At 38.5% G+C, this 26,708-nt stretch overlaps 1 protein-coding gene across 1 annotated transcript in view; it reads left to right on the forward strand.

Moving 5' to 3' along the window:
* Positions 1-26,708, forward strand: part of LOC122811345 (aldo-keto reductase family 1 member B1-like) — a 154,011-nt gene that overhangs the window by 118,888 nt on the left and 8,415 nt on the right. Inside the window, exons 8-9 of the mRNA XM_044083124.1 lie at positions 1,868-1,951; positions 9,937-10,025. Coding sequence (XP_043939059.1) covers positions 1,868-1,951; positions 9,937-10,025 — 173 coding nt within the window. The remainder of the gene's footprint in view (positions 1-1,867; positions 1,952-9,936; positions 10,026-26,708) is intronic.

Consider the following 26,708-nt stretch of genomic DNA (forward strand, 5'->3'; position numbering starts at 1 on the left):
AAACCTAATAATAGATAGGTAGGTATATGTTATATATGTATGTATGAAATGTTTTATAATTCATAATTTATAAAGTTTATGCCCTTTTAAGTACTAATTATCTGTAGTAATTGGATAATTGGTTAGGAGGAGAAATAGTTATATATAAGACTTTTGCTTGTATATTCATTTGTCTGATGAAGGCTGGAGTTGCAGCCGAAAGTGCTTACCATTGTATCATATTAAATTTTCGATTTTATTTCACCATCTCCGTTGGATTGTTATTGTGTTGCTAAACTTCCACAACTCCAGTAGGGAACTACGATCAAAAAACAAATCCTTGATCGAGGTCAATCCATAGAAGAACAGCTCTGGAGAAGCTCTATTCTCCTATGATGTTGCTAGAGCATGGACCATTCACTCTCCCACCTGACCTCAGGATAAAAACTCATGCAACCAAATTTAAAACCTGAAAACCCACCTCTATGCTAACCCTCTTTGCTATTGCAAAGACACCCCGTTAAATCCCTCCAGTCTACAGGACGACCAATCTCTGAAACCCCCAATTCTTACATGATACTGCCACCTAGACGGTCTGTACTTTTTTGTAAATCTTGCAATATATACCTACTTTCAAATGCCTCATGTTCAGATATTACTTCTACTGCTAGACTTGGAATCTCCTAACCATGTCAGGAGTTCTGCTCATGCTTTTTAACTGTAAGTACTGTAAATATAGACATTTCTTCTTAGCATGTTGGGCTTCAATTATTGTACTATCATTGTAAATTCTGTGATCTTCTGACTGTAATATGTTGTTTGTTTGAATAGTCTGTCTTTTTACCTCGCATGTTAACATATTACCATTTGTATTAAACTGCTCTGAGCTTTTCTCCCCAGGACTCTGCTGAAAACGGACACCTACTGTCCAGTCAGATTTTATCCTGGTAAAACAAATGTTAAATAAATAAATAAACTGTAGCATAGACTTGACTCTTACCACTATGTGGGGAGCTCGATATTAAGATCAGCTGTCATAACCTGACCTCACTGCTGTTAAAAATTGCAATCTCAGCAGATAATTACAGTGTCAGTCACTTAACAGGTAGCACACTTACCTTTCCTGCTGGAAAATCAGACGACTGTGGGTTCTATTCCGACAGCTGTGTAGTACGGGGGGGGGGGTGGCTGCTCCCTTGAGGTGCCATCCTTTGCATGAGATCTTAAAATGAGCCTCCAGCTGCATGAATGCATGTAAAAGATCACATGGCACATATAGAAAAATCGTAGTCTTTGTCTCATGGTTAGTACAGGGGATTAAGAGTCTGACAGTTTGTGCAGAAGATTAAGGTTATGCACTGCTAATGAGCTACTTCCTATGGTCCAAGGTTTGATTCACTCAGTCTCCTTTCACCTTTTGTATGATTCTGAGCAATTCATTTAAGCAGAAAGTGCTACTGAGAAATTCAGCTGTTCTCCTCAATGGTAGAACTCTTACCTATGAATGAACAGAGTTCTGTTGTGCACATCTTAACTTCAGAGCAATTTCACTAGTTTATTAATTACCTAATGCGTTTGACTCTGACATTTTCCAGAGTTTTGCACTCCTTTCTGTCACTGAACAGGATTAGGTATTAATGCAAATAAGAAAATTAGTAGCTGGCCCCTGCTGATGTCTAATTGAAATTTCAATACAACCTAATACAGACAAAATAAAGCACTAATTGTGCAGATGCAAATAAATTAAAAAAAGCATTTATACTTTGTGATGAAGTAATGACGTTTTTACTGTATTCCACTATTTACAGTACAGAATTCAGCTGTGCATATCTGGTAAATGTTCTGCTGTTAACATGTTTTTCATGCTGCTGACATTTGTGTCTTTCAGGTGCTCCTCCGTTACCATGTCCAGAGAGGTGTTGCAGCAGTTCCAAAAAGTGTCACTCCATCACAAATTAAAGAAAACATTCAGGTAAGGGGATCTGGTATATAATAATGCATTATAATAGTGCAAGTAAGCAGTTAATACAACATCATTTAGTTTAAGCACTCTGCTGATGCCTTTATTACTGAGTTTAGCAGCAGTTTGTTAATTTCTGATGGCCATTCCAACATGTTTACCTATGAATGCCAATATATTTATATTGCTTCATTATATTAGAATTTTGACAGGTGGATATTTGATTTTATATAACACAACACTGAAGGCAAGGCTATGCCAGCATTCCTAATTCCTGGATGTCACTCTGCAGGTATAAGAAATGCATCTACAAATTATTACCTTAAGGGGATATTATAAATACTTTTCATTAAAACAAGCATCAGTTTTGACACAAGATGGATAAAAAAAACAGTTGATTTCAACTAGCATCATCCAGATTCTTTAATCATGTGAGGTAAGACTAGTGGAGGGGACAGTACTAAGAAATACCTGAAGAAACAGGAAAACATGAGATCATTCTTACTTCTGGGGTAGATATAAATATTATATATATATATATATATATATATATATATATATACACATACAGTGGATATAAAAAGTGTACACTCCCCTGTTAAAATGCCAGGTTTTTGTGATATAAAAAATGAGACCACAATAAATAATTTCACAACTTTTTCCACCTTTAATGTGACCTATAACCTGTACAATTTAATTGAAAAACAAACAAATCTGTTGGGGAAAATATAAAAAAAATAAATAAATAAAAAAGTTACAATAAGCTGGTTGAATAAGTGTGCACACCCTTAAACTAATACTTTGTTAAAGGTGGGTGGTAATTACTGCACGTATACTCCACCTTACCATCTCAGTACACCTGAACTTTAATGTCTCACTCCATTGAGTTCATCATTTTTATACCTGCTTCACTCTTAGGCCCTGCAAAACTTAATATCCTTCCCAACTAGCTTTTCAGATGACATCATTCCTTCTCCAACTTGCTTTATCCATATTGCTAACACTTTCAACACCAAATAGTTTCCCAGTGTCATACTTGTGGCTTATGAGCTCTCCCATGTGCCTTTCAAATATATCAGTAAATATCTGAACTTTTTTGACCTCACAGATAAGGGTATCTAATATAGAGGCCCTGTGTAAGATCATAATTATCAGTACCTCTGTTTTTACTGTGTTAGCCTTGTATCCCAACACCTGACCACACCCTACCAATATATCAAAGGCCTTATCTAAAGCTCTCTGGGGGTTAGCCAGATTAAGTTAGCAAAAAGGAGTATCATAAGCTATCATGTCTCCTATCTATAGTCCTTAACATCCATCTCTCTGATCCAAATAGGCTAAGGCTTTAAATAAATGCAAACAGAAATGGGGTTAATGGGCAACCTTGCTGGCACTTCTTGTTAACTTATTACACCTCCAGGTGTTTCAGTAGTTACATTCTACTAACACTTGTCAGTGTCTAATATAAAGGATTCATATTTGCATTAATAATTCCAAAACCATGTTACATACAAGCTATTAAAAGATTTTACATTGCAGCTTACGTGATGGGCAACACAATCACACTATTTGACCTCTGGTGCTTCTAAAGAGATTAATTGTCCATGTACTGCTAATTTATATTGTCATAATTTGCATAGTTTTCTAAACATCTCAACAACCAAGTAACACAGACAGAGATGCATAGCCTTCTATGAAACAGATGGACATACAAAATGCTACTGATAGTTTATGTGTAGCTTGAATGGGTTACTGAAATATTGTGAGTTTACAAAATATTACAAATTAATATTTACAACGTTTATTATGAATTAAAATCCAATTCAAGTATTACGGCTATGCTGAACAGCTTACCAGTTACAATACCATAGTAACCCTTATGCTTCCAGATATATGAGCATTTGTCTAAAAAGGAAGGACATAATTTTGTCGAGAAGATCAGAATGCAATCTCTGGTAGTTAGAGTACAAACCTCCACAGCTCCATCGGAGAGAATGAGTTAAAATGTGGGCTCAGAGTCCAGCAGTCCCCCCCCCCCCACACCATATTAATTCTTAGGAGAAGCCTATTTACTTCATTATCGTAAAAGAAGCACTACTCCACTCTTATCAGATGTTTTCTCCACAACAAATCCTATCAGCATTACTTCTTCCCCCATTGCTTAGACATCCTGAATAATCCAAAGCATACTTGATATCAAATATCTGGTATCCTCTCACAACCTCAGACTGATTCAGTTGTATTTACTTGGGCATTAAAACTGCAATTCTTTTCACTCACATTAGTATACATACCTTGTAATCATGACTTTAAGTTGACATGCATCTGAGGAAGAAGGCCAGAGCAAATCTTTCATTTCTTTGGGAAACCACTGTTATAACTGCTTCCTTCTGAGATACTGGTATTTTACTGATTGGTATTTTATTGAACAAGTTAACACACTGCTGCCCTCCCCCAGCTTCCAAAACTTGAAGGGCAGCCATCAGATCCCAGTGATTTACTGGCCACAGGTTTCACTACCCCTTTTGCGTGTTCCAGTGTAAACAGCTGTAGTAACCTTTCTATGTTTCTTTGGTCCAATCTGGGCATGTCATTTTTGATTAAAGTCTCTCATCTACTAAATCCCTTTCTCCATTAACTATTTTCCTGATGTACAATATATGGCATCTCCCTAAACACCTGTAAAATTTCCTCTGCTTCCTTTTTATATCCCCCTCTTACATTCTTTATTTAGTGTATCACCCTTTCCACCTGCTGCTTTCTTAAACCACTAGATAATGCCCAGACTGATTTGGAGGTATTCTCAAAATTAAGTTTCACTGTTATTGCATTTTCCTGCCCAAGTACTTGATTCATTCCTCCTTCACACTGGCTAATTCCCCCACTCCACCTGCATCAACCTAATAATTTTGGTTTAAAGCAGTTCAGTTCTTCTCTGTGCACTCTTAACTTTCTGCATTCTCTTCTGTTGCTAGTACTCTTTTATCAGTATGTAAGAGTCTCTAAGGTCTGTTAATGTCCCCCCTTCTTGTATGCCGCAGCAGTGCAATATCACAAGGCCCACCCCTCCTCCTCCTTACACCATGGTAGTTTGATGCCGCTTCTACTCTAAAACCTCCCCTGCCTAATTTCTAATGCCCCTGTTCATCCACATGTGTTTCCTGAAGACCTACCATATTTGAGCAGAATTGCTCAACATATCTGATCATTGTATCTTGCTTTTTGAGGGGGGGGGGTTGTTCAAAAACTCAAAATTATAACTGCTAATAGCCTTATTATTCCTTATTTTTGTTGTATTGACTGGCCGTCCCTGTATATATAAAACCAAAATAGCTAAACCTAATACTCTCCCCTTTTCGTCTGACTTTATGTATACATCATTAATTATGTGCATTAAATAACATTGTGATCCTCTAATCTGTCTTTGTACTGTCATCTCTGTGAACTAGGAATACTTGTGCAAGGTTCCTACCTCACCTCATGAGACAGGATTTACTGTATATCCAGTTAAGCTTTTCTAGGTTCATACTTTTAAATTCTTTTAATTTAAAGTCTCCAGATCATTCTTTATCCCCTTCCCAACACCTGTAGTTGCATTCAGGCAACTTGCTCTTTGACTGTTCATCTTGACCTCTACAAGAAGCCTTCCCTTCCCCTTGTATCCAAATATACTACTGCAGTACCCGTTTTGTCTTTTCCTTTGCTGCTTAACTACTGCTTCATTCTGGCTGCCATTTATCTCAGACTTGTATTGCAGCCTGTTTGTGTGCTTTCTTATGTTTTCTAGCCCCAGTCACTATCTTTACTCACCATCACAATAATCCTTCCACTTTCTGTATACTTTGTATGTGTGTCAGTACTCCTTAGAAACTGTTCCCTTTCCCCATCATCCCATTCGTATCTGCAGGCAGAGATCACACATTTTCAAACTCTGCCCATCTTTCCATTTACAAGCAGTTTGTGACAGTTTTTGAACTTATCCTATAGTTGCACTGCTGCAAAATGACTACTGATTTAAATTCTCAAACCATGTTACCATAATCCAATCCACTGCCCCCCTCCCCAAGTTCACTGTTTATTCTTTTTGATTAATTCTTCACCATGTTGCCTTATTTATTAAGAACTTGCTCCTTCCTGTAACGAGACATTGTCTTTTCTGCAATGCTCTCTAAAAGTGCTTGTAAGCATCAGTGCAGTTAATTTCTTAAATGATGGAGGTGGTTCCAATGGCTTCATTTTCTTGGATGCTGGCACCCTCATCTCATGTCCTATCCTTCCCACTAATTTTCTAGTGGAGCCTCCCAACCTTGTTGCCAACTTCCAAGATTGTCCAGACCCTGTAATACTCCCAAAGATTTGTCATAGTCTATGAAAGCTTTTGCCACCAATGGGAGGAAAGATCTTAATACTGGCTAAGTACAACAGTCTGAACAACAAGCCTTTTTGCCTTCATTGCCACCTGACTGGGACAAACTGAGCTTTTCTCCATCTGGTTTCCAGTGAACAGTTGTGTTCAATAAAATCTTGAATCTCCACATTTGAGCACTATACTTAGATGCTAACAGCCTTCTCTTGATTGAGGAGATTTCACATCAAATCATGCACTTTGGCCACCAGTCAGATTCTCACCTTATCTACATTTTCACTCTATGGAACCTTCCCAATTTAACTTCTTCCAGTGGCAAAACCATCCATTTGGCCAACTTTTTATAACATCCACATGGTTGCTGCCCTCTGCCCTCTCTGGAATGCCTATCAAGCAGATATTTTTACATGTTGCTCGGTCTCCCTGTTCTACTGCCTAATGTACACAAGCTCTGGCCTTGAGCTCCATGTTTTCATCTGTCAGGAGCTGCAGGTGTTCAAAATGCTCTTTTAAAGCTTCTTCACTTCAGTTAGTCTTCTGTTTGTGAACTCAATGCTGTCATGCAGTTTATATTTCCTTTTTTTAACTTCTTACAGCATACTCTTTATTATACCATGATCCCCCCAAAACGTGCACGCTGATTGGCCAGCGTGCCCGTTGTAAATCGAGTTATACTAATGGAAAAAGGTCCGGTCGCCCGGACTTTTTTCCATTAGTATAACTTTTTAAACATTGTCGCTATGTTAAATGGGTTTAACATGCGAGACAGTTTAAAATAAGCAACGGAGATCTCCGCTGCTTATTTTAGCTGTCTCGCCATGTTAAACCCATTTAACATAGCGAGGCAGTGTTAAAAACGGAGAAAGCAAGATCTCTGTTGCTTTTTTAGTTCGCTATGTTAAATGAGTTTAACATAGCGAGACAGTTTAAAATAAGCAACGGAGATGTCCGCTGTTTATTTTAACTGTCTCGCTATGTTAAACTCATTTAACATAGCGAGACACTCAAAAGCAACGGAGATCTTGCTTTCTCCGTTGCTTTTGCTCACAGTCTGATGTACCGCGCAGGCGCCGCAGTACATCAGAACTGCCGCGGATGCGAAGACATCTGCGGAAGGGCAGTAAACAGGCATTATAGTATGCCATTATTTAAGAAAAGTAATAGTTTCTTTTCTTAAATAATGTCATGATAATAGCAATAACTCACTTCTGGTGTGGTAATGCTAATTTACCCACGGTTGGCTTTGTTCCTCGGCCGCCTCGGGACCAAACCACGCCAACCGTGGGTAAATTTAGCATTACCCACACCCAGGCGTGGGTTATTGCTATAATAATACATCTTCTTCTTCCCCTACACCATAATCGTCACTTGAATAAGCTATAATGCCTTTAGTTCTACCAACAGAATCTCTGGATGCCTTAATGCAGGTATGGCACCATCCCAGAAGTCTTCAATATGTGTAATGTAGTTACTCTACAGTGGGTCTTCCTTTCCTGAGCAAAGATTGAGCACGACTGTAAGAAAGAAAAACAGAAAAAATAAGCAGGTGCACTGATTTTCGCTTTTCAAAAAATTAAATTCTGTTTTCATGAGATGAAATCCAGGAAATATACCTGTGATTTTTAAATTAAATTTTCTGTCATTATGGTGATTTTATTATAATTTTCTTCATCATCAAGATATATTGAAAATCAAAACAATTCTAAGCACGGAACACGCAATAATGCAACCTGACAATATTACAAGTAATATGAGCAGAAATATATCTTGTGGTAAAATAGTTTTCTATCCAAAAATGCTAAATTCCATTACAATCCTGCATTTCTTCAATTCTCAGACAGTCCAAATTTGGATTTATCAGTATTTTTCCCAGAAAAAATGAAAATCAGTGTCCCTGAAAGTACATCTCAGCCAGCAAATAAGCTACAGATTTTTCAGCAGTAAACTGTTTCTGTGTAGCTCTTGTATTTCTAACTCAGATAAAAAGCCTTGTCATAATTTCTATGAAACATCAATGATCCAGGTTAATATGTTAGTTTAACGTATTGGCTACAAACTAAAATATGTTGCTGTTCATGTATTAATCAAGTTTGTGGACTGGTTACTCACATGACCTGTCACAACCAGTAAAACAGAACACGCAACACAATGTAGTAGAAGTCTTGCACTACATATGTACACTGCCTTTTGGCAACTAGTAGGGATAAATGTTTACCATGAAGGATGGTACTTCCTCAGCACACGCTACGTACAAAATGTATTATTTAACTAGGTACTTAAATTGTGGTTACCAGGTAGAGCATTGATCAAATGATGACCAATTTCAGGCTTAGCCTAGAAATTCCCATTGGAAATCAAAAATTGCACCAAGCAAGGGTACAAAATTTAACATCCACATTGGAAACAGTTCTAGTCAGTACTACATAATCTGATGCTTTGATGTAGAGACTACTGGAATTAACTTTTAAGTTTTCAGTTGCTCATTACAGCAACTTTTTAGGGGCTGTGCTCAGTGCAGAAAGCAAAGTCGACACAGTTAAACTGCAGCAAAAGCAGCTGGTAATGGTCCAGTCCTGTGACACAGAGGGAAGAAGCCCTCCAACTCATGACTCAGATGACATGATTAGCAGCATGGATGTTGGAGAGGTCATGAGTCAGATGGTGAAAGTGAGTAGCTGATGTTATCTGATCTAGCCTGGTGGGGGAGCGGGGGTGAAAGAGGTACAGTTCACTTCACTGGCAATACCTACATGAGTGTGGGTACATTGCTTAGAGCATATGAGCCTGATGACACCCATATTGCAGTGGCACACCACAGATACACAGGAATGATGTCTTCTGCAAACAGTGCCACTACTAGCAGAGAATTAGGAGGGTATCCTTGTGAATGGCTGTCTTTACCTGCCAGCTGTCATCTCCATAGGAGCTAGAGCTGGTGTGCCCACTCTAATAAGGGAAACAAATGGGCCATAGGGCTGTTACCTTGCTCAAGGATGGGTGCTCACCCTAGTCTCTGAGGGGTGTCTTTTAGTGACCCACCAAGCCCATAGGAGAAACAAATGGGTAAGTAGCACAATGAGTGGTCTGAGTGGATGGGAACAGGAGGGAGGTTTAGCCAGTAATCGCCCTTCTAAGCTTTAATTTTAACTATTCATTTCCATCTAATCATTTTAGCAAGATAAGACATACAAGACGCAGTTGCTCACTTTTTAGGCTGATCCAGAAGTTTTTACATACTTATACATGTAAACTGTCAACTTAAAACGTGAAACTGAAAATTATGGTTTAGAGAATCTGGTTAATAAAAGGGAGTCTGTCTGCAGAGTCTTGCCTTACCCTGCTGCCATCTATAACATATTAACAGATTAGCTTCAATGGTGAAAAGTGTTCCTGGCCCATTTTTCATGCTGAAGGTTAGTCTTTACTTTGATGGTCCAAATTCTAAGACAGGAATAAAACACGGGACAAACAATTCAGGAAAACGAAGGTGACTCTAGTCAAGTAGTCACTGACTGCTTTGTGCATCTGGTGTATTATCTTTACAGCTGTGTGATAACTGATAAATGGCTTGGTATATAATAATATTCGGACTATAACATGCTTTTACTGGTATTTTTTTTTTTGTTGTTAGATATTTGACTTCAGTCTGTCAGAAGATGATATGATAACTTTGGAAGGACTGAATAGAAACTGGAGAATCGCAAAGTGGGAATTCGATGGGTAAAATGTTTTAACACACAGTTTGGTAACTGCTAGCTGGATGTAATGTATTTGAAGGTGTCTGCAGGGACTGGAAACATATGAATGAGGAGTTAGTGTGAGAGACAGAATCTAAGAGTTGATACTAGGTCAAATTAAATTCACTGTAGATTAGATTAACACCAAAACATAGTGATAACATTGCTTCATGTTCCTGTCTCATGATGCCTCTACAACTGAAACAGCTGGTAATGATCTAGCCCTGTGCAGAGGGAAGATGCCCTGACTGTGACCCTGATCCAGCCCTGTTCAGAGGGAAGATGCCCTGACTGGGACCCTGATCCAGCCCTGTGCATAGGGAAGATGCCCTGACTGGGACCCTGATCCAGCCCTGTGCATAGGGAAGATGCCCTGACTGGGACCCTGATCCAGCCCTGTGCAGAGGGAAGATGCCCTGACTGGGACCCTGATCCAGCCCTGTGCAGAGGGAAGATGCCCTGACTGTGACCCTGATCCAGCCCTGTGCAGAGAGAAGATGCCCTGACTGTGACCCTGATCCAGCCCTGTGAAGAGAGAAGATGCCCTGACTGTGACCCTGATCCAGCCCTGTGCAGAGAGAAGATGCCCTGACTGTGACCCTGATCCAGCCCTGTGCAGAGAGAAGATGCCCTGACTGTGACCCTGATCCAGCCCTGTGAAGAGAGAAGATGCCCTGACTGTGACCCTGATCCAGCCCTGTGCAGAGGGAAGATGCCCTGACTGTGACCCTGATCCAGCCCTGTGCAGAGGGAAGATGCCCTGACTGTGACCCTGATCCAGCCCTGTGCAGAGGGAAGATGCCCTGACTGTGACCCTGATCTAGCCCTGTGCAGAAGGAAGATGCCCTGTGACCCAGACAACCTGACTAGTGACAGAGGTTCTGGATGGTCCAACTGGGAAAAGGTTCAGGATGATCCAACTGGGAAAAGGTGAGAGTGAAAGTGTGGCAGGCTACTAGTTGAATCAACATTCTGGAAACTTGGTTCTGTTTTGTCATATTTTGATACAGTTCAGACAGTATATAAGAATGTAACAGATTGTAAGCATTTAATATCTGTCTCTTAAAGGAGCTCAAGAAGATGTATGTGAGGCTAAGTGCTGCAGTGTAAGCAGGCCCCCAAAGAAGCTGTTCCATTTGGCAGTTAAGAATTATTTTATAAACGCTTTACCAAAAGGAAGCCCAATGCCACATTACCTGAATGATGTGAGAAGCTCTGACTATGAGCACTGTGAACTGTGAAAATCAGAAACCTGCGGGGAAGGCAATAAACTGTAATCTTTGGAAAAATCTGATAGCTGCTCATATAACTTGACAATGCGAGAGAGAATTTGTATAATAATCCAAATGGTCAAAAACTATACTTTATGCAGTGGAATGATCAATATTAAAAAAGATGCTCATTGGAAAGATGTAAAAGTTTGACCTTCAGTGTAAAGAGTGACATTTTAAAACTGTCAAAATAAGTGTTCTGCCTTTAAATTAAAAAAAAAATAAAAAACAGAAAAAAGTGAAGTGCTGATAGCACTGATATTAATTGCTGATGCCTGTTAACAGTTTAAAGCAGTACCCATAAAAAGCCATTGTAAATATGCTGGACTTCACATCTGAGTTTCTGATTATGCAATATAACAAGAAATGTATGTGTGTGTGTGTGTGTATATATATATATATATATATATATATATATATATATATATATATATATATAAAACACACACTCTCTCTCTCTGTATAAATGTGTGTCACATATATATACACACACACACACATATATATATATATATATATATATATATATATATATATATACATAGATATATATAGATAAGTGTGTGTATGTATACACACATTTATAGAAAGAGACAGTGTGTGTATGTATATGTACACACACACATACATATATATATATATATATATATATATATATATATATATATATATATATATATATATATATACACACACACACACACACACATTTATAAACGAAGCTAAGACACAAACACAAACTGGATCCGTACTACCAAAAGAAGCACCACCACAGTGTATCCAACTGCCCAAATAAATCCTGCAAGCACGATGAATTAACATACTGTTTATTACAAAAACAAAAAATCACATAAAGCGCTTTTCATCAGGCCACATAGCCCAACTTCTTCAGATAATTATACAACATAGGACATAAACTATATAGGAAGTGAAAAGTCAACTGGTTCCTGAATCAGCTGCTCTTAACGTGGCAACCACCTTCATTCATTACTTAAAATATATAGCTTAAACAGCTCTCATCTAACACATTGTTTTAAAACAATATTTTAAAATAATAGATGAATTGTGTAAAAAATCTAAAACCAATAATTATCTATTATGAAATATTAATGCAGTTAAAATTAACAGTGTATGTATGTATTTATATTTTTATGTTCAGGTATAATAAACCTTAAAAGCATGTAATTAAAAAACAGCAAAACCTGACTTGAGAAGTTGAAAGTCAAATACAATCTAAGAAAATAGTATGCATAGACCATTTTGAACACAGCATAATAGTCAACTCCTAACCAAATTTTTAAGTTGTAGAATGCACTTAATTGAATACATTTCGTTAATGCCCGGAGGGTAACATGCAAAGGTACATAATTGCCAACTCAATTCTAATTTCTCTAAGAGCAAGGGAAGCACCCACCCATGGTTTTACTTTTAGGGCTATAGATTGTATTGCCTATGACCCTAGAGGGGGGCCTCTTTCCTTGCTTGAGCCTTGAACCAGGTTTCAGTTACTGCACAGATGTCGACGTTCTCCATACTGAGGAGTGCTTCGAGCGTGTGCATTTTGAAATTTAAACTCCTGGCGTTGAGTAGCATAGCCCTCAGTTTTTTGTTAATTGTGCTGTTTACGGAGGTGGGTTTGACTTTTGAGCCTTGCCTAAAAAAAGTACTATGGGGGCAGCAAGAGCCTTGGCCAGTATTCGAAAGCCTAGGGGTGACAGGTGCAAGCCATCTCTTGCGAAGCAATGCGGCTTGTCGAGCATGTCGTCCCAGGCTGACAGACACTGGATCCCCTTTGAATGACACCAGAAGCTTAGCTAGTTGTTGAAATTGATCATTTTTTCCTTATACTGAGGTATCATTCTTGGTAAAGGCAGGATGCTGGTCAGGGTCATACCAGCCTAGGCTACATGATCAGAGAGCTCTTCCATGTTTCTTTTCATGTAGTCCAGGGAGGTACGTCTCAGGTCATTCACACCAACATGAACAATAACAGAGTCATATTTGTACTTGTTCTGGAGTGATCTGACTGCTTGTGTTATGTGGTGGATTCTGGCTCCCGACAGGCAGCTAACAGTAACCATCTGCTTGTCCAGCCTAGTGAGTGGGATGTCAGTGTGCCTGACTATAGAGTCACCTATTACTAGTGTGTTAGGTATGTTATTTCGCCTTAAGGGCTGTGATTCTATGGCACACTCATTTTGTGTTTTATGTATTGTCTGGTTTGTGACGGGAGGTGCAGGTTGTTTGGGTGTCTGCTTTGGAGGTCTCTGATGCTTTTGCAAGTTTTTATTTAGAGCCTCTGAGTATGATTTTGTGTATTTATGTGTATATTTTGCCAGTGCTGGTTTAGTAGGTCTATGTGTGGCTGCAGGTATGGTGCAAGTGTTAACCTTCTCCTCTTGACTGTCTGTTCCAGTCTTGGGTAGAGACAGCTTAGCCTCCAGTTTGGCTGTATAACTGCATCTCTCGCATATGTTAGTGTTTTGTGGTAGGAGGAGAGGGTTGTCTGTGTACATGAGGCAGTTGTAACATTGCCTCAGGATACCCAGATTCACCAGCTGGAGTGGAGAGTACACCTGAAATTGCCCTTTGGACATGCCTGAATAGTAGGGTGAGCTGCTTGGTTGATGAGGGGTGAATAAAGAGCCTTGGCCCTGCTGGGCAATCAAGTGTCAGGGCATATTAGTGCTTGCTATTAGGTCTGAGCAAGTGCTGGGCTGTAGGATGCTTTTTGAGTGCTTAGGTTGAGAGTTAAACTAGTTTCAAGGGAAAAACTGAAGAGGAGACTTAGTGGAGCCGGGAATAATTTAACCCTAGCTAACTGGCGCTGCCCGGTGCGCAAAACCATGCAAATGCGTTTTTTATAGCAGGGAAATGAAAGAGAGAGAAATTAGCCCAAAATGGCCAATAAGCTACTAACTTCTGGGCTGGAACCACTCCTCCAGGGACAGATAGGCTTTTCAAAGCTCCCCTCTCTCACAGGTGAACAGAGAAACTTCCTTCTATCCAAGTAAGGTATGGGCAACTCAGAAACTTGTAACACAGCCCTGAATTCAGCACTAGCCTGAAAACTGGACTATACTAGCTTAGAAAGGTGGGAAACAAAGAATTGTTTTGTTTTTTTGAAAAGATAAGGCAAAAACAATAAAAAATAGACTTAAAACAGCTTTAAACGACTACAAACGATCAGAAAAGGCTGTCGCACTTTAGTGTGTAGCATACAACAGTTAAACAAATTATTTAAACAAAAACCGACTTTTTAAAAGTGCAGGCAGTCAAATAAGTACAATATGTGAAAAAAAAACAAGCTCTTAAATCACAATAAACGCTGGAAAATCGGCATTTAGGCGGAAAACAGTTAAGTACAGCAAGAAAGTACAGAAAACTGATACTTAATCACTCCAAAGTCTCTCTTCTAAGCTAGAAGGCTTGCATCAGTTTAAGGCTTTCTAGTGCTTCCCAGTAGGTTAGTTACAGGAAAGATGAGAAACAAGTGCAGATGTGGTCTTTTAAACCAGAAAGTTGAAAGAGATGGACAAACTGTCCAAATGGTCAATAAACTACAATTTCTGGGCCAAGAACCACTCCTCTTGTGGTAGACAGGCTACATAGTGCTTACCACTCCCACTGTTAAGCTAGAAGGCTTTCCTCCAACACAGAAAGGCTTGCGGGGCTCAGAAGCTTACCAACAGTCCTGGATACAGCAACTCTGTATCTTGACTAGGCTAGTTACAGGAAAGGTGGGAAACAAGCGCAAGTGTGGCTTAAACCAGAAAGTTGAAAGAGATGGAAAAAAAAACTGCCAAAACGGCCAATAGCTACAATTTCTGGGCCAGGAACCACTCCTCTTGTGGTAGATAGGCTCCCTAATGCTTACCACTCCCACTGATAAGCTAGAAGGCTTCCCTCCAACACAGAAAGGCTTGGGGGGCTCAGAAGCTTACTAACAATCCTGGATACAGCAACTCTGTAACCGGACTAGGCTAGTTATAGGAAAGGTGGGAAAAAGGCGCAAGTACGGCTTTCAAACCAGAAAGTTGAAAGAGATGGAAAAAAAACGGCTCAAACAGCCAATGGCTACAGTTTCTGGGCCAGGAACCACGTCTCTTGTGATAGATATCTATAACTCTCTCAACGCACTGTTCACTCCTTATCTCATTGTCTCCCTCTCCTCAGTGTTTATTACTACTGAAAAAAAGTATATAAAGGAAATCTCATTTGTTCATAACTATTATTTAATATGTACACAGTACTAATTTTATTTTTCTCACAGTGATCTTCACTGAAATACTTGTTTTTCTTTTTGAAAGTGTATCTACTAGAAAACTGTACTGAGTACTATTTTGTATAGACTATGTATTCTGCATCTTACTGTATGTATACTATTGTTCTATCTAATTATTGTATTTTGCTTATATTTCTGTGGAGCTTTTCTCCCCGGGCCTCCGCTGAAAATGGGCTTCTGGCCCAGTCGGACTTTCCTGGTAAACAAATGTAAATAAATATATACATGTGTTTGTGCGTGTATATATCTGTATGCATGTGTGTATATACTGTATGATTCATAAATAAGGCGATGTTTTGCTGAAAAAGAGACAAGCCTTTTACTACAGTGTTTATATCATGATGATATATTTTCTAAAGAAAGTATATTTAGAATGTGTGCTTAAGCTGTATGATGGTGCAATATAAAGCAGTAAAAGGATTACCCACAAACGGGTATAAAAATTGCTTTTCTTACAAAATACTTAATTTATCCACTATTTCCTAAGTAAGTGCTTTCATAGACACAGCGTGTTTGTAAACAGTACTAATGCATACTGGGAGGCTGATGTCAGTAATAAGGCAGGGGTCTTTCAGAACACAATGATGTTTTTTGATTTATTTTAACAAACATTGATATCCTGTCCAAATATTTATGAACTATACATTAAAACATAACATTGGTAAAAAGTGTCACAGAGGTTTTCAGAAAGATTGTCACTGAGAAGCGCAAGCCAAATAAATTACAGATAGATGAAGACTCAAGAGTTTCTTAATGCCAGTTTTCGGGCACTTAGAAAACAAAAAAAAGTCAAAACATGTGCTACGGAAGGATTTACCTGTACCCTAAATACAAAAATGTAGTGATGCTTTATGGACCTTAGTACATATGGGTTTATAAACATACTACATGCATTGACAAGTTCTGCAATGGGTGTTATCACTGAGCTGTCAAAAAGAGACCCTTTAATGTGACCATTTACAATTCTTTAAATGTCTGGAAAACACCCTACAGTGATCTTAAATTGTGGAGAAGTTCCTTAAACTTAGAACAGGGTATAAGGTGTCATGAAATAAGACATCATGTGATTAAGGTAATGAATTGAACTTTACAAAATAAATATTTATTTTTGAATGCATAGCCAAGTCTGTACTAGTGTAAAAATGTAAAGATTATGGTGGCAATGAAATAACTGGTGCTTTTTTAAGAGTAAGAACTACTAAAAGGTGAAGGGTTATTAAAACATAGTTTGCTAAAAATTAAAGGGGGGAGAGGTTGTCTTAGTGCATTGGCTTGGATGACCATCAAAGTTTAACAGCTGGATACATTTCAAACAGTTAAGAAATATGAAGGTATAAAAAGGACACTCTGGTCATGTGATAGCAACTGGGCATCTAGCACGAATGGTGAAAAATGGAGGAGAAAGGGTTTAAATCAAACTGCCCAGCAATGCAGTTTTACATGTTACTAAAATACTGTTTTGAATTTACTGTATATCTAGCAAGACCTGTCTATTTAACAGAGTCTTGGGAAGTAGGGTTGTCAGAAATATGCCATTCTAGAATGTGGTTTAATACTGCAGAAGAAAATCAGCAGATTTCAAACTAGTAAAATAGGTAAGCCACTGCATAAGCTGAAAGTTCTTAAATGGTATCGTAACAGTGTTACAGCTGTGACTGCCACCATCAATACAGCTTTACAAAATGCGCTCTTACCCCATCTTTAGATTATCAGGAGTGGAAAATAACATTTCATAGTGGCACAAGTCATTTGTTTAAAGTAAACCATAATCTTGCCTATATTTTGGGTCTGCCACCATGGATACCACAAATACATTCATGAAGCAGGGTACACTATGCAAACATTAATGGTGTGTTCTACATAATTTGTGTAAATCTGGACATTACTGAATGCCTGTACAGTTGCTTCATTATATGGAAACTGTTGGTAAAAATGGGTCTATATCAGTTCATCAAAGATTCACTTCAGCGAACCTGACTTCATCAACCCCAAACCACCAAACTTAATTTCCGCGAATGTTCACATCGAAAAAAAATTCACTGGGGAAAGAAAGCACTTGGCCAACACCACAACGGAGCACACACCCAAGTGGGGAGCTGCACCTCCACACCCCAACTATATATTCCAACTCCGAGATCGCATTACAGTGGGGAAAACAGCAAATTTTGCTGTTGGCCAACTGCTTCCTTTCCCTACTTACATCTTTTGCGGATGTGAATGTTCACGGAAGTGAAGTTTGCTGGTTTGGGGTCAATGAAGTCAGGTTCACTAAAGCAAATCTTCATTGAACTGATATAGACCTAGTAAAAATATTCCTGATTATATACCAATCACAAAAACAATTTGACAGCATAACAACTGTGATAAATGACGATCAAGACTGAAATGTGTTTCGGTTTGGTAAAGCGATTGTGGAGCTTCATAAATGGTTTATTAAGAAGTTATTTTGGAAAGACTGAAATATGTAGAGCAGCACAGTGGCACAATGGATAACATTGTTGCCTGGGTTCCCAAGTTTGATTCTCAGTTGGGGGTGCTTTCTGTGTAGTGTCTGCATTTCCTCCTTGTGTTCCTGTGGGTTTCCTCTGGGTGCTCCAGTTTTCCCCTACATTCCAAAGACATGCCGTAGGTGGATTGGACACTCTAAACAGGCCATAGGTGAGACTGTATGTGCAAGTGTAATGTTTAGAAGATTTACTGCAGCTGGGCTAGCCACCCGGCAGTGTAAACCTTGGGCTCTAGATGATTGTCATTATTGAAGTGACACCCCTACCCCATATGAGAAAATGGGGTTGTGGATAAATGGATGAAATGCTGAAGCATTTTCTATGGAGTCTCTAACCTGTACACAGCTTATTATAAAGTACAAGCAGGTCATGGCCTACAGAGGCTTCATGGTACTCCAGTTATGCATAAATGAGGTAGGAACAGGGGGCATATACCTGGATCACTGTTTAGAAAAGCCATGTATTTGACACAGAAAGCGTTTCAGATGGTAAAACCATACTTTAAGGCTGCTGCTAAAAACATTGTGAGAGATGAAGTTTGGAAAGTTATAATCTCCCTTAATATCACTCCTTCACTACTACCACCATCACCACAGGAATAAGAAGGGTCTGGACTGGTGGTTTTCAGAACCCAACAGGAGAAGGCAAAAAGTTACAACACAGGGGTGTGAGATGGCTTTATTAAAAGGATGTATACTCAAAAGAAAGGGACTGTGATGGAAAGGTGAAAAGGCACTGTAAACTTAAGAAGCATAGAAACCTGCTTTAACCATGGCTCTGGTGCACTGTACATTTATTTATTATTTACTTAAATTTGTTTGCCAGGTAGTGTCGGAGTAGGCCAGGGGCCCATTTTCAGCTGAGATCCAGGGAGAAAAGCTCCAAGACAAGTAGTAGACAACAACATAGCAATGGAAAAAGATAAACAAGTTACATACATGACACAGGAAATTACAGTTTCTGTGTACATTGATAAAACAGGTAAGTGATGTTGTTACATACAAGATAATAATACCCTTTTCTCTCTCTCTTTTTTTGTTACGGAGTAAGAAAGTACAGGCAGGAATGTAATATACTTCATTGAACTGTAACATGAGTAACATGAGAGTTGTCACAACAGTGGAGGAGTATAAGAATGGGGCTTATGCAATGTTAGTGTCGAACTCAGTCAGGTTAGAAGGGTTAGCCTAGGTGGGTGCAGGAGTATAGCCAGTGGTTAGTAAGGTTTTCTTTTAGTAGTTTGAATTTGCGATTGTTGGGATTGTTAAATATTTGCTGGGGCAGTAAATTCCAGGATTTTGATATTTTATTAGAATAAAGACAGTCGCCATAGTAGGTTTTTGGACTTTTTTTACCTTTAGGAGTAGTTTGATGATCTCAGACACCTGGGGTTGGTGTTTGGTTCAGCTAGGTTATAGAGAGCGGGGCAGTGATCAGGTTTGTGGATGATATTATGTGCGTGAGTTGGTTGGGTAGTTCAAGCCAGCTGAGTTGGAAAAGTGTGGTACACAGGTTGGTGAAGATTTGCAAGCAATAAAGGAAGGAAAGCAGGTGGGTTATGGCTATGGAAAGTCTGACATAGTTAATTAGGAATGGTTTGGCTCTATAGAGTGAGCCAAGTTTGATGTGAACTTTTTAAAATGTGACTGATAAACGTTTGTTGAATTTTAGATGGTCATCTATTATTACACCAAGAAGTTTAGTTTGATTGGTTCAATTTTAATATAATTGGAGGAGTAGATAGTTAGATATGTTTGGTTATTTTTAGTGCTATTGCTGTGGAAGTCCATAAACTTAGTTTTATTTGGGTTGTGAATGAGTTTTATGCTTTTGTTTGTAGTGCTTGGGGTGAGGGGACAGAGCAGATAAGAGAGGCATCATCAGCGTATTGAACAATAGTGGCTAGTTGGGTAGAGGAACTGAGTTCATTAGTAAATATAAAGAGAAGAGGTCTGAGGACAGAGCCGTAAGCAACTCCCACAGAGATGAGTGTGGGGAGGGGGGGGGGGCATTTTGTTTTCCCATCTAGTGGACTGCTGTCTGTTGGAAAGACAGCTATGAAACCAATTCACAGATGTTACAATGAGGTTATAAGTTGCCAGTTCGTTGAGCAGTATTTGGTGGGATACTGTATCGAAAGCTTCGGACATATCAAGGAAGACAGAGGAGACAAGTTGACCATCATTTTTGAGGAGGTTTACAATGTTGGTGAAGCTAATGAGTGCAGTATTAGTACTATGCTTTGGTCGGAAGTACATTGCAAGAATGTGCAAAATAGAATTAGATATTTTCTGTCTACAACCAACTCAAGTAGTACAAAACTTTTTGTCAGCTATACAGTAAGCGACAATATGCTCACTGATTTGTAGATTGCCAGGAATGATGAAGATTATACTGATCTTAACTGTACTATGTAGGACCTGTCATGCAAGATCATCATGGTAGAGAGTGGCTACAAAGAGGATACTGCTAGAATTAAATTGCCTTATGGTTACCATACTTATTTAGGGGAGTGGATGTAAGCGACTGTTTGATAAACCACAGTAATAACTGCTACTCCCACAAAGCAATCACTGAATTATTGTTTAATTGCAGTTGTGACATATGCTCTACACAGTTCTCAGATGGGTTGTTTTATATAAACATTCTAAGGTAGAATGAATAAATGCACATTACTCAATGGCCCTGTGACAGAGGGAGATACTGCCAGCACAGCTATCTGGAATTTTGTAAATAATTATATGTCATTTGTGAATATCAACATGATTACATAATTGCTTGTGTTACAAATTTATTATAATTGTATTTCAAGTGCATATGAAACTGATCTGTACAGACATATGTGTTAAAAAGGTATTTTATAAAGTGCTTGTGCTTAAAATGTAACCACAGTGTGCCCTACTGGAATAGAACAGAAATGTACATAGACTATTGTACCTGCTTAAATGTATATATATTTTAACAGTGGAAACTAAAATACAGGAGGTTAATTTCAGAAAAATAGCTGAAATTAAATTACTTTATAGGCCAGGCCGGAGACATAATATCTGTGCTGATAAGCTTTCTGTATTGTCTTCGGAGTGAACTAATTACTACCTCTGAAAGTATGAAGGAAAGCAATTGTTTTATGATTTCCAGCTTCTGCTAAAGATCTGAGCTCCTATGTATTTTCACAGGTAGACGCTAAATACTCCCAGCTTCCAGCAGTGGGAGTTCACCTGGGATAGAGTCAGATGACAAGAAATTATGTCATTCTGCAAGCTATCCCAGTAGTAATATTTGAGATATTAATTTGAGAACTCTCTGAGAGAGACCATGCATTCTGTAGTCTGTCCTGAACCTGACAAGAACCATTCACCACACACCTACCTTGCTCTGATGAAGTAAGTTACTAGCGAGTAGTATAACTCTCTTAGATATAGTCAGGAATATAGCAGCAAAGACTAGTTTAGATATTTATCTTTGAGACTGTCCTGCAATGTTGTTTTAAGTATTTCATCTAATTTTGAACTCTGATGTCACTGTAAATATATACTGAGTAGGATCTTGTTCTTTTATGATTTATTATTAAATCTATTTAAATCTTTCATTGTGGCTGATCTGTCTACTCTAGAGATATTTAAGTTTTTAGAGTACTTCCATATTTATTTGGTAACACTGTGTGGGCCACTCCTAATAGCCTTGCTTTTGGTCAAACTACCATTTGTATTAATATTATATAATAAGATTTGACATCCTTTGTTAAGATTCTTAAAGTAGATGATAAGGAGTTGGCTGGTGGCAGTTATAACTACCTTATAGTCTGGGCAAAAGGGGGCATAGCTAGTAAACCTGTGCCAGCGTTTCCAAGTTGTGTGACTGTGTCTGTGTAAATCAAACCTCAGTGTGTGTGTGTCAGCTACATGGGCAGGGACACGAAGCACTGGTTGGACAGAGAGGGTGCTGGAGGTCTTGGCTTGGCTACTCAGCTGAGATCTCAACTCTACAGCTAAGCCAATTTGGAGTCTTACTGGGGATCTGGAGAAAAAGGGAGAAACCAGCCCCGGACTGACTGTGGTCTCTGTGTGCTCTTAAGGGAAATTGCACTTGATGCGGAGAGCTGCATCTGGAAATATTGTATGTGTACTTGTCATCCTCCCAGTGTGTGTCCCCCACTGGTGCCAGTGGTGAGGATTGAAGCTCCTTGATTACTGGTGCAGTGGTGAGTTGTCACAGGTCCAAAGGAAGGTTTTAAAAAGTGTGCCACTTTTGCAACCATCAGCCATACTGTACATTGCTGGTGCTGAGTCTTGACTTTGAATTGCATGGATAATAAAATTAAACTGGTGCACAATAAGAATACATGCTTTTAAGTAAGCAGAAATGCTGTTGAAGCATAGCATCCATTAAGTGATGAGTGTACATTTTGTCGGCTGTGCTCACTGAGCATGCCTGAGCACCCAAGTGACTGCATGCTTTTAAAGATATTCATACATACATACATACAAATATTTTAAGCACAGGCAATAATGCCCTTCTAGCTTGCCAATATACCAGAACACTTGTTCCCATAATAAAAGTGTCCAGGCCGTTCTTAAAAATATTTAAACTAGTACTTGCTTTAATGTAATTTGGCAGTCTGTTCCATGCATCAGCTGCTCTCTCAGAGGACCAATTAGTACACTTCTCATTCCTATAGAATCTTCTACATAGGTTGTTTGATGATTCTGTACTACTTTTTGATAACCCCAAACATTCCCTGAGGTAGTTATCTCTAAATGCCCTATATACCTGAATAAGCTCTCTTAGATATCTATAACAGACACTGTACAAGTTCAGATATTTAAGCCCTTCATAATAACTTCCATTTTCACATCCATGGACGCCCTTGGTATATTCCTCCTGTACTCTTTCAGTTTACTCATGCTTGTTTTCTTATAAGGTCTCCTTATTGCATACTCAAGTTTGGGTTTAATGCAAGTAACAAAGACTTCACCATTTCTGATTTCCTAGACTTTATAAATCTTTTTATAGAACCTATAGTTCTATAAATATCATTAACCAATTGGTTGATATGATTAGAAAAACTCATAGCGGGATCTAGCCTTATAGCCAGGTCTTTAAATGAGTCTACAGTTTCAATCACAGTGTGCTGTATTAAATATTCACCTTTCAATTTATGTCCCCCAAATCTCATATGTTTATTTTTTTATGTATTTCTCTTCATATTATTCCACTGTGCCCAAATGGTCAATTTAGTCAAGTTCTTTTGCAGACATGCCTTATCTGTAACACATGTACTCAGTTTACCCAATTTCAGACCATCTGCATGTAGACTGTAGAACACCTCAGATGAAAAAAGTTAGGTCAGAAAGATACAATCTAAACAAGTAAGGGCTTAGGACAGAGTTTTTGGACACCCCTGATTGTAGCCAAGAATTTCACCTGTCCAGTTGCTGTATGATACTTGCCATGTCTTATCTGTAAGCCATGCAGCTATCCATCTTATCAAGAATAAATCTATACCTAGTTGTACTAATTTATTGATCAGTGTTTTGTGTATGACCCTGTCGTTAATTAGATCACAGCACAATTTTTCATTCATAGCTTTTATTACATTGTTATAGAACTTCATGTCACAGGTGGTACTAGATCTATTTTCAACACATGCATGCTGAAATGTGGTTTCAATCCCAACCTATTCAGTTCTGACAATAACGTATCCAGTATTACTTTCTCCATTATTTTTCCACAATGTGAAAATAAATTTAAGGGTCTATGTGACACCAAGTTTTTGTCCTACTCCCCTTTCCCTTAAAGACAGGTTTAATAACTATTTCTTATCTATAACTACAGATGTTTTGCTTGATTGTATAATTGTCTATAGTTTAGATAATTCTGGATACACCCTCTCAACCTTCAGGCCTTTCACTCCAACCTGTGCCCAACCGATTTCAAAATATATTCACTAAACAACATAGAAACAAATGTGGTTCCATACACCAAACTGTTAGAGTAACAATAGATTGGATCTTAGTCACAGAACCAAAGAAATATTCTAAGTCCGGGACTCTCCCGGATACTTTAAGCAACCATATACCTGCATACACTTGCAGGACTACCAACCAATCACCCAGAGTCCATAACTATTCAACACCCCATAATCTAGCTAACTTTAATCAACAACACTTTATCAACATATTAAAATGCTAAACACACTACCACAAGATGAAGTGGACAACTACTTCAATAACCTATTTCTAGATACCCTTAACAGCCTAGCACCACTTCTAACAAAAAGAACAAAAATCAACCATGTACCCTGGCTTACTAACCCACAAAAACATTACTGGTTAATAGAGATGAAGGGTGGAAGGAATGGCAAAAGAATAAAGGCAACTTTAATTATCTAAACTATAGACAGTTATGCAACCAAGCAAAAAAGTCTACAGCTATAGATACGAAACAGTATTTTACACACCACCTGTCTGCCCACAAAAACAATCCCAAAAAATTCTAGAACGCAATCTCATCACTGCTTACCCCAGGATCCAAACAAAATCCTGCTCTAGACACACAAAAAAAAAACACCACAAATAGCAGAATTATTTAACACTAACTTCACAGAACATATCGCTAGTCTGGTTAATAGTCCTAATATAACTCCTTTGGTCCCACTACCACAACAAATCTCAACCAGAACTCACCCATCTGTAAAACAGCTACCAAACACACTGCTTCTACTCCCAACATTCTGGATACACCCTCTAAATCCTTCAGGCCTTTCATTCCAACCTGTGCCCACTAACTATATATGCAACTTAATACACAAATTTAAACCCTGCTCTCCCTCTGCTAATAACCTCCCTTCAGAATACTTAAAAATAGCAGCAGATGCTACAGCCTACCCTGTCAGTATTCTCATCAATAACTCCATCATAGAGTCTCATGTCCCCTCCCTCTGGAAAAAAAAAAAAACAATTATAATACCTCTACATAAAGGAGGAGAATCTAATGAATTATCTAACTATCCCCAATCTCTATCCTGTCTCCCCTTTCTAAAATCTTAGAAAAATGCTTTTATAAACAACTTATTAGCCACCTGATTCATAACAAACTACTTACACCTACTCGACACGGCTTCAGATCGGGGCAAAGTGCAACAAACACCCTAATATCCTTTACGGATATATTAAATAAAGCAAGAGATGCTGACCAACTAACCTCAGCCCTATTTCTAGACCTATCAAAGGTGTTCAACACTGTCTCTTACATCAAACTCTTACAGTGACTATCGTCCCTAGGCCTGTCTTAAGGCTCCTATCACTGATTCTCAAGCTACCTATCTGAAAGACAACAATGTGTAAAATAGCAAGGCTGTCTTTCACCATACCTAACCAATAAAACAGGAGTTCCACAAGGCCCCATCCTTGGCCCCCTCCTTTTCAGTATATTCACAAACAACCTCCATATAGCTTCCTGTCAAAGCTCTCTAATCCAGTATGCAGACTTCTCAACCCTTATCTGCTCATCCAACAATATTAAACAAATAACACAAACTGCCTTCTCCTCCATTGAATCCTGGCTCAACAGTGCACAACTCCTACTCAACCCCAACAAAACAAAACTGACTAATATACAGATCTTCACCATGGTTGGGTTGCTTTTGACCTGACCTCTGAATGGAAGAGCTGTCTTCAGAGTAAACTCTCCCACTTTCGGATTGTCTAAAAAAACGCTAGTATCTTTAGCGTTAACTTGTACACTGTTTACACGACTCTTACCTGCGTTGTTAGCGTTTCTTTGCTCTAAAAGCAACCCAACCATGGTGAACACAACAAGGGAACACCATGTGGACAGAACTGTGCATTTTTCGAAAAAAAAGGAGAATGTGAATAACCTTATTGTGAACATTTCCTCCTTTCCACTAACCAATGAACAGTGTGACTTATTGAACAAAGGTCTATCCTTTATCCCTGCCAGAAAGGCAGATTTAACAGAAATGATAACAGATCTAAAATTACTAGGTAGAAATTTAAGTTTAAAGTGTATTTTTCCTAACAATAATGATGTAAACATTAATGTATATAAAAAACCTAGTACCTATATACCTCCTACTCCTCCAGGTATACAAAGATTTGTGGACATTTGTGAGCATGCTTTTAAAGAAATGCATACCACTGATTTTAATGGTCGCACCTTCTATAACCTCACTGTACCAGAATACAGGGCTTTGAATGAACTACAGAATTTGAATTCCCTTGTTATAAAGCAGGCTGACAAAGGTGGTAAAATTGTTTTAATGGATAAAGATCTGTATATTAGTCAGATGAATGCCTTGTTATTAGATAACCATATCTACCAGATATTAACTAAAGCAGCTGTAACTGACATTATTGACCAGGTGTCTTTTTTTAGTATTTGATCTATTGATTACGGGATTAACTGATGAACCCTTGTTTAATTATTTTTTGGTACAGAAACCTTTAATTCCTAGGATATATGGCCTACCCAAAATCCACAAACACATCACTGCCCCTCCTATGCGTCCCATTGTATCAGGAGCAGGCTGGTGTACTGAGCCCTTGTCGATTTATGTAGAGGGTATTTTACATGAGTTCTTA

This window comes from Protopterus annectens, chromosome 9.part0, assembly GCF_019279795.1.
Source record: "Protopterus annectens isolate FY-2018-M chromosome 9.part0, PAN1.0, whole genome shotgun sequence".
NCBI lineage: Eukaryota > Metazoa > Chordata > Ceratodontiformes > Protopteridae > Protopterus > Protopterus annectens.